Source organism: Panicum virgatum, chromosome 1K (genome assembly GCF_016808335.1).
Source record: "Panicum virgatum strain AP13 chromosome 1K, P.virgatum_v5, whole genome shotgun sequence".
Lineage (NCBI taxonomy): Eukaryota > Viridiplantae > Streptophyta > Magnoliopsida > Poales > Poaceae > Panicum > Panicum virgatum.
This window is the reverse complement of record NC_053136.1, coordinates 41447927-41463847: the sequence shown is the minus strand read 5'-3', so window position 1 is coordinate 41463847 and position 15921 is coordinate 41447927. Positions and strand designations below refer to the sequence as shown.

The 15921-nt window shown below is 54.2% G+C and overlaps 1 protein-coding gene across 1 annotated transcript; it reads right to left on the bottom strand.

Moving 5' to 3' along the window:
* Positions 1–458: 458 nt before the first annotated feature.
* On the bottom strand, positions 459–1316 carry LOC120655382. Its single transcript, XM_039933154.1, has one exon. It carries the CDS (start codon positions 1314–1316, stop codon positions 459–461), a length of 858 nt encoding a protein of 285 aa, XP_039789088.1.
* Between the last annotated feature and the right edge of the window lie 14605 nt (positions 1317–15921).

The window sequence follows — 15921 nt, the reverse complement described above, 5'->3', positions numbered from 1 at the left end:
TGAAGGGCAAGTGGGAGAACTGGGAGCGCCAGTGGCTGTATACAGAGGTCGACCAGGACTCGGACCACCTCCATATCCCCGCCGAGCCGCCGGTGCCCATCCCAGTCTGGAGGGATGAGCCAGAACTGGGGCGGGGTGGAACCCTGTTCTAGCTCGGATTGCCCATCTTCGCCAGGCCAGGCTCCCATTGGCGATGGTGACGCTCAATTTCTTCTGCCGCTGGCTAGCCCCACTCCAAGCCCACCTTCGTCCGGTGTGGTTCTACACCGGCGACGGGGACGACTACCGCCTTGTGCGTGGCACAAAGGGCAACCACGGGCACAACATCTTGGCCCAGCTACTGAAGGAGCAACAGAGGAGGAGGACCTCGCCGCGGCACTCCTTCCAGTGGAGGTAAAGCCCCTCGGCGAGGATGACTCGCGACACGTTGTCCTCGGGGAGATGCCTTTGGTCGACACTCAGGGGCATGCCTCCGCCGCCGCACGGGGGGTGGCGGCCGGAGCTCCAGGCCATGGCGAGGTGATCGCGGCGGCGCCCGATGTTCCTGCCAGCCTATTGGGGCACCGTCCCGTCCGCGACCTGGAGGCTGCATCGGACCCGCAGGGGAAGCGTGCGTGGTCGCTCTCCCCTGTGGTGGACATCCCTTTGTCGTCGTCATCGCCGAGGTCTCCGCCGCCGCCTCCGAGAGACGCGGGGCAGGGATGCTCGACCACGAGGGGTGCCGGTGCATCCTCCAGCCACCCCTTGTCGCCGAAGCGGATTTGTCTCCGGTGGCAGCTTCCAAGCTCGAGATTAGGGTTTTGCGCAAGGCGCGCCACCCCCATGGATCCTTGTTGTTTGAGTTCTAATCTTTCAATTCTTTGTTCAGCGTGTAGGAGTGCGGGACGCCAAGACGAGCCATTGGGAGGCAAAGCTTCACCGGCGACACCCTCCGGCACCTCCGGGGGGCGTCGAAACGCGTCGTCGGGAGGCAAAGCTTCACCGGCGATGCCCTCCGGCACCTCCGGGGGGCGCCAAGGGTCAGCACGCCCCGTGGCGATCGCCGGACCATCCCATTCGTCGGCGGCACCTCCGGAAGGCGCTGTGATCACCCCTCCCCTGCCACCAAACTTCGGGGAGGAGGCCAGGCCGGCCAGGACCGTAATGTCTGGTGGCGACGGCATCATGGGCGCACGCACGGCCCCCATGGAAGTGGCAGAGCCCTTGCCAGTCTCTTCGACGGGTCGGCTGCCCAAGAGCGAGCCTCCGGCCACCGTGCCTCTCTCGAGAGTGCAAGAGGTGCTGGAGGCGGCGATGGTGATTTGCACCGCCTCCATCCTCGGTGACGAGCCCCCACGCCTGTGGGCGTTGCGCGTCTTGGAGGTGGGCCTGCGATGCCGTGATGAGCAGTTGCAGCTACTGGCACACGACCTCGCCCGGTGGGAGGTGTCCCTGGCGGCTATGGAGCATAGCGCAGACACGGAGCTCGCTTGCTAGCACAACCTGGACGCCTAGGCAGAGCAGCTGCGCGAGGCGCAGTGGGTGATCCAGGATCGGGAAGCCCACCTCGACGAGGAGGAGCAGAGCGTTTAGCAGCGCTTGGCGGCGGTTGCCGACCTGGAGTCGGCCCTTGCCCGCCGGGAGGAGGAACTTCATCAGCGGGAGGAGCGTGTGAGCTTGGAGGCGGCGACCGCCGCAGCAACCAGCGCCCGCGTGCTGGCCGCCCAGAGGGAGGTGGTCGAGCAAGTGGCCGCTCCCCTCCTCGATGCGGCGAACAAGGTTCGCGACACCTGCACCGCCTTCAAGGCCGAGCTCCAAGCAGCGCGGGAGGCCCTTGCTCTTCAGCTACAGGAGGCCAACCAGCGCGTATTGGCGACGGCCACCCAGGCGGCAGAGGCAGAGGAGTGAGCATTAATCGCGGAGGCACGCGCGATGGAAGCGCAGGCCCGCGGTGACCATCTGGCGTGTGAGCTGCGGCAAGCCCCGACCACCGGAGATGGAGAGGAAGTTGAAGGTCTCCGGTAGCGTATGCAGGAGGCCTTTCATACCTTACGAATCCTGTTGACATGCTACGGGAATGCGTGGAGGGACGTTGGCCTGGGCAACCTCGATCACCCCCTGCTCGGGGAGTTCAAGGTGACGGTCCCACACCGGCTCGTGCCCCAGCTATCAGCCCTGACAGAGTCGCTGGAGTCGCTAGACACCCACCTTCGGGAGAGGGTGCCACAGAGGTGGCGGAGTTTGCCCTGGCCAGCCTGTGAATCCAGGTCCCGGGCATACCGCTGGAGAGGGTGCTGGACGGTGTCGTCCCCGGAGACGAGGTGGAGGCTCGAAACATGGCACACTACCTGGTAGCGGTGGTGGTGGGCATGTTCACCTCGGTCGCCGAGAGGGACCCGCTGGCGGCTGCGAGTGGGGGTCCTGCTGCTCCTGACCAACCCGCAGGGGACGAGTCGGACGCTTCCTCCAGAGCCAGCCAATAGGGCCCCATCTTTCTAGCTTTTTTTTCTTCTTTTGCTCTTTGTGTCTTCAGCACCGTCGTGCGCTTGTACTTGAACTTTTAGGGAGTGCAGTTCTGCCTCCCCCTTCAGATACTTGCCTTGTCTATTTTCAGGTGCATCGTGTCTTTTCCATGGCCTGCACCGCTTTTGTCATCTTGCGTGCCCCGCCTAGGCGGTTTTGACAGTGTTGGCAGCAAGGTTCAGCGACGAGTCGAGGGACACGCCACCATAACCGCTGAACTTGGAGAGACTTGCCGGGTGGTGTGGAGCCCATGCACATCCCCTGGTCCTATTGGTACGGACACGTGGGTGCGAGGATTCCTTCTCCGCTTGCCACGATTCCCCTTGGTGCAGGCCGAGGCCGCCGTGGGATTAGGACAGCGGGTTAGGGCGCAGTCGTCGGACCGATGGATGTTTCCATGGTCCCTTGGGGAACCTCTGGCCATCCTCCTCGTCAGTCGGCCTATAAAAGGCGAAGCAGCTAGGGTTTCTTCTTCCCCAACTAGCCATGAACTCCTCAACGCCTCCATGGTTCCCGATAGATCTAGGGGACTTCTCCCCAAGACAACCTCCTGAGCAGATGGCTCCGCCGTCTGCAAGTCATGCAAGAGGTGCGGGCATGGCCTGTTCCTTCATTCCCCAGTGTTGCTGAGTCGGATTGAAGGCACGTCACAGCTCGGGGGAGCTGAGACGTGTTGGGAGCATGGAAGGCATAGCTCTTCGACGCCTCCAGCAGCAGCTCCGGAGTCCCCTCCTTCCTTCCATTCCCCTCTCTCCCAAGTGTTGTTGAGAGGACTGAAGGAGGGGTCTGCCGGCCGAGAGTTTGGTGGGATCTTGCTCTTCCCCATTCTCCCATTTGCCTTCCTCCATTTGCTGTCCACTCGAGGATTTAGCAGATGGAGGTAGGCACGGCGGTGCAGCTTGACGGGGGTTCTTCATCCTCAGAACCCCTACTGGTAAATGTTGCTGCTACTGGGTTTGCTGCTGGACCTCGGCGATGCCATCACTTCTGCTGATGAGCTCAGCTCGGCATCCTCCTCCACGACAAGGAGGAGGAGGTTGAGCTGGATGCTCAGCAGATGGAAGCGGTGGTGGCGGCGGCAGCTGCTCCTGTTCTGAGGGTGCTTCTCCAGCTGAGAGAGTGACCCCTCTTTCTATGGAGTAGCAGCCGCAGCACGCCGAGTGACCATTGCTGTTGGCGGCGAGCTATGGCATCCCGGGATGGCCTGGGCCTTGATATCCCGAGATGTTGCTGCTGCTATTGCTACAGGGTGAAGCTTTCATGGGCTTGCTCATCTTCCCCAGTGCCAGCAGTTGCTTCTTCCAGTGCTGTGTGCGTGGTGCAGGCAGCACTTCTGCTCCTTTTGGCTGTGGTTGAGGTTGTCAGATCCGGTTCTGGCAACCTCGACACGCCCGCGGGCGAGAGCACCTTGTTGCTCTGGAAAGTTGTGGCCTCCTGCCACTCTGACCCCGAGCTGCATAATGATCTTGCCTTCTCCCCGCTCGTGGCTGGTGCGCTTGGGTCTCTGTCTCATCGGGCTTGCTTCCGTCGGGGCCTTCCCATCCGCCGGAGATGGCTGCAGGATGTCTCCGGTGACGGCACCTGGCCACGGCGCGGAGCCCCCCTACGGATTCCTCGCTGCAACTTCATGTGCTTCTTACTTGGTTGGACAGGTTAGGGCGTAGTCGCCCCCTTTGTATCTTGTGTAAACTCTAAGCCAAGGAAGAAGTAAAGCTCCTTGTCCGGGGTCTAAAAAGGATCCCAGCTAAATAATGGAAACTTTATCGTATATCTGTGTGGATGTGTAATCCAGATTTGCTTGTCATTTTTCCAAGATGGGTTTCGCCTGTCGCTAGGGATGATTTTCGTCGCAGGAGGGGTGAAGTGGTTCATGCAAGGTTCCCGGCGGCAACTGACCCCGGGGTCCGGGGACCAAGCCAGGATCGAAGTTGGCCGAGAGGAGACCGCGAGCTCCCAGCTTGCTGCCTTTACGGATAAAGTTACCCTTTCTACGACATCTTTAACCAAACATCCTTTATGTGTATGATAATAATTTTTGAAAATTGCTTCGCAAAAGACTAGCAGATTGGTAGAAAGTAAATGCATTAACACAAATACTTAAGCAGGAGTACATAGGTAGGAGTACATAGGTGGGAGCCCCCCGGGCAAGTATCCCGCGGAAGCCGTCCGCGGGGTACTTGGTCTTCATGCTTGGGCATTGGAGCCCCTCCATCTACCACTATCTATGGATAAAACTTATGGAGGTGTTCGACATTCCAGACTTTGGGTACGGGTACCCTATCCTTGTCGGAGAGGCGGTACGCTCCGGGCTGGTGTTCTTTTGTAATGCGGAAGGGTCCTTCCCACATTGGGGAGAGTTTGTTCATCCCTTCACGGGACTGGAACCGGAGGAGGACCAGATCTCCCACTTGGTGGGTGCGTGGTCGTACGTGGCGATGGTGGTAGCGGCGGAGAGCTTGTTGGTAGCGTGTTGCTCGCAATGCCGCCCTACACCATACTTACTCGAGGTAGAAGATGTCTTGCTGTCATAGTTGTTCTTGGCTTGCTTCATGGTAGGCCCGTACCCGCAGACTTCCCATCGTCACTTCGGCTGGTAGCACAGCTTCCGCGCCGTAGACGAGGAAAAAAGGAGTCTCGCCTGTTGCGCGGCTCGGCGTGGTCCGGTCAGCCTAGACTACCACCGGTAGCTCCTCCATCCAGCCGGTGCCATGCTTCTTGAGCTCATTGTAGGTTCTAGTCTTTAACCCTTTGAGGACCTCTGCGTTGACTTGCTCGGCCTGCCCGTTGCTGCGAGGGTGGGTGACCGACGCAAAGCACAGCTTGATATCCATGTCGTCGCAGTAGTCCCCAAAAAGGTTACTCATGAACTGGGTCCCGTTATCGGTAATTATCCGATTTGGGACCCCGACCTGGGCTACCAGGTCTTTGATGAACTTGAGCATAGAATTCTTGTTGGCCTTGATGACCGCGGTTACTTCTGGCCACTTTGTAAACTTGTCGATCGCCACGTACAACCACTCATAACCCCTAACTGCTTTTGGGAAAGGTCCCAAAATGTCGAGCACCCAGACCACGAAAGACCATGACAGGGGGATAGTGTTTAGCACCTGTGCTGGCTGGTGAAGGTGCTTTGTGTGGAATTGACACGCCTTGCAGCACCGAGCTAGTTCGGCTGCATCCTCGAGGGCTGTCGGCCAGTAGAAGCCTTACCGAAAGGCTTTACCGACCATCGTGCGGGAGGATGAGTGACTCCCACACTTGCCTTCGTGGATGTCGGCGAGTAGCTTGCCGCCTTCTTCCCGAGTGATGCACCGGAGAAGGACCCCGTCCGTGCCGTGCCGATATAGATCCCCATCTACCATGGCGTAGCGTTTGGACTGTCGTGCGATCCGTTCTGTGGTGGCATCATACTCGGGAAGGATATTTTCTTTCAGGAAGCCGTGGATGGGGTCCATCCATGAGGGTTCCTAAGGACAAGCCGGGAGTGCGGTGTTCTTGGCTGATGGCGAGGCCTGGTTCCCCCCGTTCGATGACGGGGTTCCCCCATCGTCACGGTCGGCGGCCGTGACGGTTGATCGGCAGAGTCTTTCTTCGAACACCCCGGGGGATAGTGGAGCTCGTGAGGACACGAGTCGGGACAACTCGTCGGCCTCAGTGTTCTCCTTGCGGGGAACGTGTTGTAGCTCCAATCCATCGAAGTGCCATTCCATGCGGCGGACTTCGGCTACGTAAGCAGCCATCTGAGGGTCGACGCATTGGTACTGCTTGGAGACCTGGTTTACCACGAGTTGGGAATCCCCTTTTACTAAGAGTGGGTGGATTCCTAGCCACAATGGCGGCCCGTAACCCTGCCAAGAGTCCCTCGTATTTGGCCATGTTGTTCATGGCTTGGAACCCGAGCTGAACAGCGTACTTGAGGGTCTGTCCATCCGAGGAGGTGAGGACCACCCCGGCACTGGCTCCTTGGAGGGTGAGGGATATGTCGAAGTTCATGCACCAATACTCCAAGGTCCATGGTACTTTGTTGCTGGAGGCCGGGCTGGAGGATTCTTGCTGATGCTCGATGTCATTGACCGGAGTCCATTCGGCAAAGAAGTTAGCTAGGGATTGGTTCTTGATGGCGTGCCTAGGGACGAATTGCAGCCCGAACTCGGCTAGCTTAATTGCCCATTTCACCGTGCGCCCCGTCCCCTCTCAGTTTTGGAGTATGTGGCCAAGTGGGTAGGATGTGACCACGGTGACTTGGTGCGATTGGAAGTAGTGTCGCAACTTCCGGGATGCCATGAGAACCGCTTACAGCATCTTCTGGGCTTGTGGGTATCTTTCTTTGGCATCCCGGAGTACCTCGCTGACAAAGTACACGGGATGTTGTACCCGGGGTGCCTTTGGGGAACGCCCGGGGGTCCCTTTCTCCGGGTCCGGTGGGCCCTCCGCAAGATCCCAGGGTGCCTTGGCCTCGGGGTCTGGCGGGCTTCCTGCGGGATCCCGGGGCGCCCCGTCCCCGTGGTCCAATGGTTTCCCTATAGGATCCCGAGGTGCTTCTGTCCTGGGGTCTCTGTCTCTCTCTCTCTCTCCGACCAGCACTGCACTCACGACTTGCGGGGTGGCCGAGATGTAGAGGAGGAGTTCTTCCTTATCATGGGGTGCTACCAGCACCGAACGGGACGAGAGGTACCCCTTCAAGCCCCGGAACGCTTGGTCAGCTTTCTCGGTCCACTCGAACCAGCCCACTTTCTTCAAGAGCTTGAAGAGAGGGAGACCTCTTTCTCCAAGCTTGGAGATAAATTGCCCAAGAGCCGCCATGCACCCCGTGAGGCATTGTGCCTCTTTCAGGTGCCTTGGGGGTTGCATGCGCTCGATTGCTTCCACCTTCTTTGAGTTCACCTTGATGCCTCGGCTTGACATGAGGAAGCCCAAGAGCTTCCCCGCTGGTACCCCGAATACACACTTCTCAGGGTTCAGCTTAAGTCGGGTGGTGCGCAAGCTATCGAAGGCCTCCGACAGGTCCCGCAGGAGGGTTTCCTGCTGTCGGGTCTTGACCACGATGTCGTCGACATGGGCTTCGACGTTGTGGCCCTGCAGGTCCTTCAGGGTGATTCGCATGGTCCGTTGGAAGGTCAGACCAGCGTTATTGAGTTCGAAGGGCATGCGGACGTAGTAGTACGTTCCCACCGAGGTGGTGAATGATGTTTCTCCTCGTCCTCCTTTGCCATGCTAATCTGGTGGTACCCGGAGTTTGCGTCCAGGAAGCAAAGGAGGTCGCATCCTGCCATGGAATTGACAACCTGGTCGATGCGAGGTAGTGGGAAGGGATGTTTTGGACAGGCTTTATTGAGGTCGGTGTAGTCCACACACATGCGGAGCTTGCCGTTGGCCTTGGGGACGATGACTGGGTTCACCAGCCACTCGGGATGGAAGACTTCCCGGATGAACCCCGCGTCCAACATCTTTCGCACTTGCTCACGGATGAAATCCTGTCTCTCCGGTGCCTGTCGCTGTTTATTCTGTCAAACTGGGTGTGCGTCGGGACGCACGGCTAGATGGTGCTCGATCACCTTTCTAGGGACCCCGGGCATGTCGGACGGTTCCCACGCGAACACATCGGCATTAACCCAGAGGAAGGAGACGAGTGCGCTTTCCTATTTGTCACCTAGCTGAGCTTTGATGGTGACGGTCTTCTTCAGGTCATCCCCAAGGTGCACTGCCTTGGTGAGGGTTGCTCCGTCGGGGGAGATCCGTTGCTTGGTCGATGGGTGAGGTGCCCGCTCGTCCCTCTCCTCGTCCTCCGGAGATGCCGCTGCCATGGCCTCGTATAGACGCTCGACGCAGTGTACAGCTCCCTTGACGTCTGCCCTGACCGAGATGATCCCGGAGTCCCGGGATCTTCAAGGTGCCGTAAGTGTAGTGCACAGCCGCCATGAATTTGGCGAGCGCTGGTCGCCCAAGTATGGCATTGGAGGCGAGGTCAAAGTCTGCCATGTCGAAGATGACGTGCTCCATGCGGAAGTTGTCGCGCACTCCGAAAGTGACTGGTAGCTCTATCTGTCCTCGGGGTACGGTTTTTCCCTCAGTGACACCGCAAAACGGCCTAGACAGAGTCAACTTGCGATCCCCGATCTGCATCCTATGGAATACATCAGAGGAGAGGAGATTGAGTCCTGCTCCCCCATACACTAGTACCCTTCCTACTCCTATGTTACAAATGGCAGGGGTTACAACAACCGGTAAAATGCCGACACCTGCCGTGTTGTCGGGGTTATCGGTTCTATCGAAGATGATCGATGTTCCCATCCATTTCAGGAGTTGGGAGCTTGCTGGCACCCGTGAGGCAGCGCAGACCTCTCGCCAAAGGAGATTGGCTCTCGTCCGTGAGGGTGGCACATTGGCTTCGCCGTAGATGATGGCGACAGCGTGCTGAGGTTCCTGAAAGCCCAGACCAGCTCCAGCGGGGGCATCTCCATCGCCAGCATTCCGGCAGTCGTCCCGGCGCTCCTTCTGCCGCTCCTCGGCGAGGTTCTTCAGGAGTCAGCACTCAGAGAGGTCGTGACGGTCGGTCCGGTGAATCTCACACCATTTGCTGCCTGCCGAGTGCGGCGGGGCTGGCTTGTTGGAACCTCTCGCAGGGTTTCTCCCTGCTGGAGGTTTGTTCCGCCACTCTGCCACCGCGACAGCGACATCCTTTCTGTTGTTCTTTCTGCCCACCGGTGCAGCTCTGGGCTTCGGCCTCACGAGCGCACTTGTCTGCCAGGGCAAATAGTTCGGCGACGGTCTCCACGTTGTGGGTCTCCAGCTTGTCGACCAACCTTTTGTTGGTCACCCCCTCGCTGAAAGCCATGATGATGGCCGCCGGCGAGATGCGGGGTATGATGTTGCACACCTGACTAAAATGCTGGATGTACTGACAGAGCGCTTCGCGCTTGCGTTGCCTAACCGTGAGGAGATCGCTTGGGTCCCAGGCCGAGTAAATGATCCGGAGAATTTCGTGACGAACTGTTTGCACAGTTCCCCCCATGACCCGACAGACCCTGGCAGAAGATTCATCAGCCAAGATCTGGCAGTGCCCCGGAAGGTGACGTGGAAGTAGTTAGCCATGAGCTGGGGCCCTCCACCAGCAGCGTGAATGGCGGTGGTGTAGATTTGGAAGAACTCCTTAGGGTCAATGGTGTCATCGTACTTCTCCGGTATGTCCGGCTTGAACTTGGTCGGCCAGTTGAATCGACGCAAGTCAGCGGTGAATGCCCGACATCCGGCCTCGTAGGGCCCGATGTCCTCATCCTCGGTGGGACGGTCATGCCCCTCGTCTCACAAGACGGGGGAGCCGAAGGACACATGGCCCTCGTCGGCCTCTCGACGGTTTTCTCGTGCACATTTGAGGGTAGTTCGGGCATCTTCGTTTGCCCTTCTCCCATTGAGCTGGGAGCACAGGTCAACGGTTTTGCCCACTCCTTCCCGAGCCTGGCTCGGGAGGGCGGATAACTGGCGGGAGCCCCCTACCATGGCACAGGAGTGCGAGGCCCCCGGCCTGGGGCACGCCTTCCCGACGAGGCTGGCAAGCTCGTCGAGCCATTCCCCCTCTGGGGTTCCGACTTCAGCTTTCATCGGGGGGTGATGAAGTAGCGCGTGAGATGCGGCCAGAGCCTCCCTAGGGACCACACTACCGCGGTTGGACCGGGCGCGCCTTGGAGGCGCGTGCTGGCCGGCCCGCCTCCGGGCCTCCTACCGGAGTTGGGCGAACTAGACGTTGGCGGAGGCGGTGCCCCTGGAGCGGGGAGCACCGAGTCGTGGCGGCGAAGTGATGAATGACACAGGCCAATCCCCAGCCGGAGCGGGGGCAGGAGGGATGTCCGGACTCGCTCCAGCCAGAGCCCTTGGTGGCCTCTAGCGGGAAGGGTGCTCGTTGCCGTTCTCCCCGTCGGAACGGGATGCCTCGTTCGCCATGGATTTTTGTGGAAGTTTAGTGAAGTGGATCACCGGTTCTACGCACCAACACCCCTTACCTAGCACGCCAGCTGACATTGGGTGAGTACCGCAAGTAGGGATTCGTGGGAACCCCCGTTTAGAGATTCGGCTAGGGGTGTAACACGCTGTAGATGTCAGTGGTTTGTGGTGCGTGGGAGGCGAACGGTTTAGACCAGTTCGGGCCGCTCGGAGGCGTAACACCCTATGTCCTGTGGGAGCTTGTGATTGCTCTTAGATCGTGTGGATCTGATCTGCCTTACACTTCGTTTAGCTATCCTATTTATAGACACCCAGGGGGTCATCTTTTTACTATTTTACATGACTTTATTTACTCCTCCCCGGTGTGAACACGTAGAGCAGGAGGTGGACGCCGTACTGCCCGGACACTCCCTCTGCTGGGCTCATCATATCTGATGGGACCCAGCAGCGGGCTCCGGGGTCTCCCGTGGCTCCCTGAGGGACCCCAGGGGTCTTTTGTGGGCCCTTGGTTGCCTCCCGAGGGGTCCCGGGGTCCCCAGCGGACTCCGGGACCTGGCTCGGGGGGATGGTCGGCGCGGATGGTGGGTCCACCCTCACCATCCATCACCCTTCTATGGGATGGAGGCGGGAGGAGGGGCTCCTTCCCTCTCCCTCTCTGTTCGAGACGCCTTCAGTACCCACACCTCCCGTAATCATGATGTTTTTACGGGGAGGGTGCGCTACAGTGGGTCCCACGAAGTTAACACGGTGTCGGCACGGTAAACACGACCTGGCAGTTCCTTCTTGGCTAAGGGACTGCCTGGTTGGTCCTCCTCCAGCTCCTGGGCCCTGGCAGGAACTCGAGTAGCAGAGGCAGCCCACGGCCGGAGCTGGGCCGTACCTGGGCCTTTTCTTGGGCCTCTTGTAGTTTCGTCAAGCAGAATGGGGACCCCCTGTTCTTGTGGTGCTGACAGTGCCGCCCCCGCCCCCGCCCCCGCCACACCGGCCAATGGCCATGGTCGAGGTATAAGAGCGGGAAGGGCTATTGGTTCACCGGCGGCGACGGCCATACCCGGCCCCCAAACACCCCGTCTTCCAAGCGCTCCCTCCAGACAAGCTGAAGCTCGGCCTCCGACTACCGGCGATGCTAGGACCTTAGGCCCCTCAAAAAGATGGCCAGGGAGCACCACGGTGGCTGCAAGATGGATGGAGCATGTGGCTCAACGGCGCCATCCTATGGCCACGATAGCAGCATGTGTTCCGGCCATGTCGGGCACGGAACGGACCGGTGAGCGGCGGCTACACCATCCCAGAGCCCAAATCAATCCCCTAGACCAGACACAAACTAGAGGCACCTGGAGGACATGGCTCACCGGTGGCCCCTTCTTCCTGCGCAACGATGTGTTGAAGTTGAAACAGATCTCTAACAGTAGATCAAGTGGGTACTAACGTCATTGAGAGTGAATAGACAACATTGTTTACACCTGGAATACATGAACAGAGAGAGGGAGAGGGATAGGGAGAAGAGAATGCATCTGTCAGGCTTGGTGGTGGAGGCGTCCACGGTCGGTGAATAGGTGGCCGGCGAGTCGCAGTAAGGAAAGCAGTGACGACGGTGGCGGGGTCGATGACGACGCAGTGCTGCAGTGGAGCCTTCCCTTCACTTCAGCGTCCTCGAGTAGATCGGATTGAGCTAGGGTTTGTAGGGGAACTATGGCACGGTCAACTTTGGTTACTATGCCTCGGTGTCCCCTTTCTTGTTTTTAGTTGGCGCTGCGCGAAGAGGGACCCACTTGCTAGTGAACGGCAAAAATGCCCCAGATCAGGGCACATGGGTGGAGAAGGATTCGGTCCTTTGACCGAGTCGGAGATCATACTAACATTCTCCCTTTTGATCTTCACCTTACTTTCTTAACCTTAGAATACTTTACTTGACCCATTTCGTCACAAATCGGCGTATAAAGCATGCCTCATCATAATAGTTAATACTGTAAGATTAACAGCCACAACACACCTTTCTGTTTTGAAATAGATCCTAATCTTGGGCCCCTTACTATCCAGAGATCACAGGCTCTACCATAAACCCATGTCGACTGAGTTTTCTCTAAACACACTAGGCGGTAAGCCTTTGGTAAGTGGATCCGTATGCACTTGCTTGGTCCTTATACATTTAATACTTTCTATGTGATTCTGGATTTTCTCATTGACAACATATCTCTCAATGTCAATATGTTTGGCAGCACATTTGACCTGTTATCTCAGGAGTGAAATATTTGATTCCGGGTATGACTTTATTAACTTTTAAGTGCCTGCTCAGCGGCCTCATATCATGTAATACTATAGGTACGTATCACTGATGATACACAACTGTCTATTTGTTTTGGAGCTTTTCCACAATAAAACTCCAAACTGCGAATGTTGCTGACTTGCTATGGATTTCTCTACACATTTCCTAGTGTCTTTGTACTCACAACTTTTTGAGAGTATTGGTTCTTTTGTACTGAGCATGAGGCCTGTAACTCTTTGTAATTAAAATTGCAAGACATACTCAACTCCATTCCAGTGATCTATATCTGGACTGGATTTCTGCCAAAACATCTCGGATACTTGACCTACATCAAGGTCAATTCTTACTTAGCATTCTTGAAGCTTCAACAGTTGAAGCACATGGACCTGATTTCATTTTATCGATCATTTCTTCACTTCTAGAGCTTTGAAATTTTCTAAATCTGTCACCCTTGACTATAGGAGCAGGCGTAAACTTACTCGCATGTATACTACATTTCTTTAGAACAATTTCTTAGTATGCCTTCTACGATAGTCCTTATACCCCTTTACTTCTATCTCGGTGAATCTGTATTTCCAAAATGAATCTAGATTCACCGATATCTCTCATATCATAATTTGAGAACAAACTTTCTCGTTCTCCTGTAGTAGATTAACATCACTACCAATGAGTACGATGTCATCCACATATAGGATGAGGAAAATAAATTTCCCATTCTTGAACTTTGCATAAATGTAGTTGTCCTCCTCATTCTCTTTAAACTCAAACTTTCTTATTGTTACATCGAATTTCAATTACCACTGTCTAGAAGGCCTGTTTTAATCCATAAATGGATTTCTTCAGGTGGCATTCTATACGTCCTTTTTCTTGCACGACAAAATCTTTGGGTCGTGTCATGTAAACTTTTTATGCAGTTCCCCATTGGGAAATGTCGTCTTTACATTATGATTCTAAAATCTTAATGCGCCACTAACGCCATTATGATTCTAAAAGAATCCTTGTATGAGATTAGAGAAAGTGTCTCATTATAATCTATTCCTTCTCTTTGTGTAAAGCCTTTTGCCACAAGTCGCATTTTATATCTTTCTACATTCCCTTAGGAGTCATGTTTTGTTTTGTAGACCCATTTGCAGCATACTGTCTTGGCTTCTTTCATCTCGCATGGCTTCAAGCCATTTCTGCGAGTAAGCGCTTCTCATGGCTTCTTCAAATGAGGTGTGATCACTCTCTATTTGAATCTCCTTGCAAACACATACTTCGTAGTCATCAGGGATGACTAACTTTCTAACACTTTAAGAGCTTTTGGGGCCTCAATATTTGGCGCATCTTTCATATGGGCTGTTACAGCTCTTCCTTATGTGTGACAATAGTTTTCTATCAGCTCCTGAAGGATAGATTCCTGGTTTCTTATTCGTTGTTGCCATAGGAGAACTAACAACAGGTGTTCTAACCACAGTGTCCTGCACTGTCAGTGCAGCAGCAACAAATATCAAGAAAAACAGTTCCTGAATCATCAAAGTGGGTGCGTATACCCGCTTCTCCTCAAGGCTAATTTCTCGGGGTACCATGCTCCCCCTGACCAACTCGTCCTTCAAGAAGACAATGTTACTCATTTCTACGAACTTCGTATGTCTGTTAGGACAAGAAAAACAACAACCTTTCGCCTTATCTGAATAGCCAATGAAATGGCAACTGATTGTCTTGTGATCTAGCTTCCCAATATTTGGGTTGAATACTTTGGCCTTAGATGGACAGCCCCACACTCGTAAATAGTCAAGTGTGGTTTTCTTCCTGTCCACAACTCATACGTTGTTTTTGGCACCGACTTGATTGGTACTCGATTAAGAACATGAGTGGCGGTTTTTAATGCCTCCATCCACAAACTTATGAGTAACTTATCATACTTCTCACCATGTATGGTTGCGTCTTTCAACTACTCCATTTTGCTGAGGCTCTTCCGGTATAAATACTGGCTAACTTTGCTATCTTCCTATTGGAACTGTAAAAGGTCCAGGAATTTAGTCATTTCTTTGCTTAGGGGTATCGATGTCATGACCGTTGTACTCCCCCGATGGTCATAGTCATTGTTTATAGATCATTCTTGTCCTCAATGCATTCTATGCATTGCATTCATTCTAAGGTATAGGGGAATAGAGAGTATCTTTCTTAACTGATCTCACAATAAAGAGTATTTTCTTAACTAATCTCACAATCCTCCACCTTGAAATAAGGCATAAACTTTGCCGACATAATTTTGAAAACTATTCTGAACTCTAGGAACGAGGAGATATTTATCACTTACTGCATTACATGATAATATCATACAAACAAGATTCTTTCGCAATTTGTAAAGGGAGTACCATTTCCTCATTCTACTTCAAGAACTTGACGAAGTCCTTTATTTGCAGTACTTTTGCAAGTCATGCTCGCATATTTTCTTATCTTTTTACTTTTGTCCTCAACTTCCTTTTGTCCTGAAACTCATTTCAGGTCAATATGGTACTACAAGGAAAGGTTTGAATTATTATTCGAATAATTCATTCTCTTATCGATGTGCTCAGCTAGATGCAACCTGTTAAGCCTTACTTTTTACCTTTCATTCATATCCACATGTTTAATTCAACGTTGGTCAAATTAGACATGCATCTGACTTATTGCTACAAACTGTAGTCATAATGACAAAAAAACTTTTACTTATACATCATTTTTCGATTAAATCGTCTCGTTGGTTCTAATTTAATTAGAAAACTAATAAACCAACAATAGCGCGGAAGCTAATGAGAGAATTACTGGACTCATTTTGCCCCAAGGCCTTTCCCAAGCAAAGCAGCTTTTGGCTTGCAGCCGAGTAATCTCAAGTGTTGATGAAAATCAACGGTTGTATGTCTTTTCTCTCTGGTAAACATACAATGTTCTTCTACATTAGTTCTATATCACCGTTATGCAAAAATAGAGCTAATGCATGGAAAACTCATGAATAAAATTTATAATATTGCTATCATCAATGTTGGTCAGAGAATAACAATATCATAATTAACTGAAAAGCATACGGCTACCTTCCAATTAAAATTTTCCGTTGGTTCTAATTTAATTGGAAGATAAACATCATTGCAGCAGAAAAAAAAATCTATTTAGTAGCAATTCTATCTCATAAAAATTTTAGTGAACTCATCTAATCTCTAAACAATTTATTCCATTGTTTCAAAATTGAATCT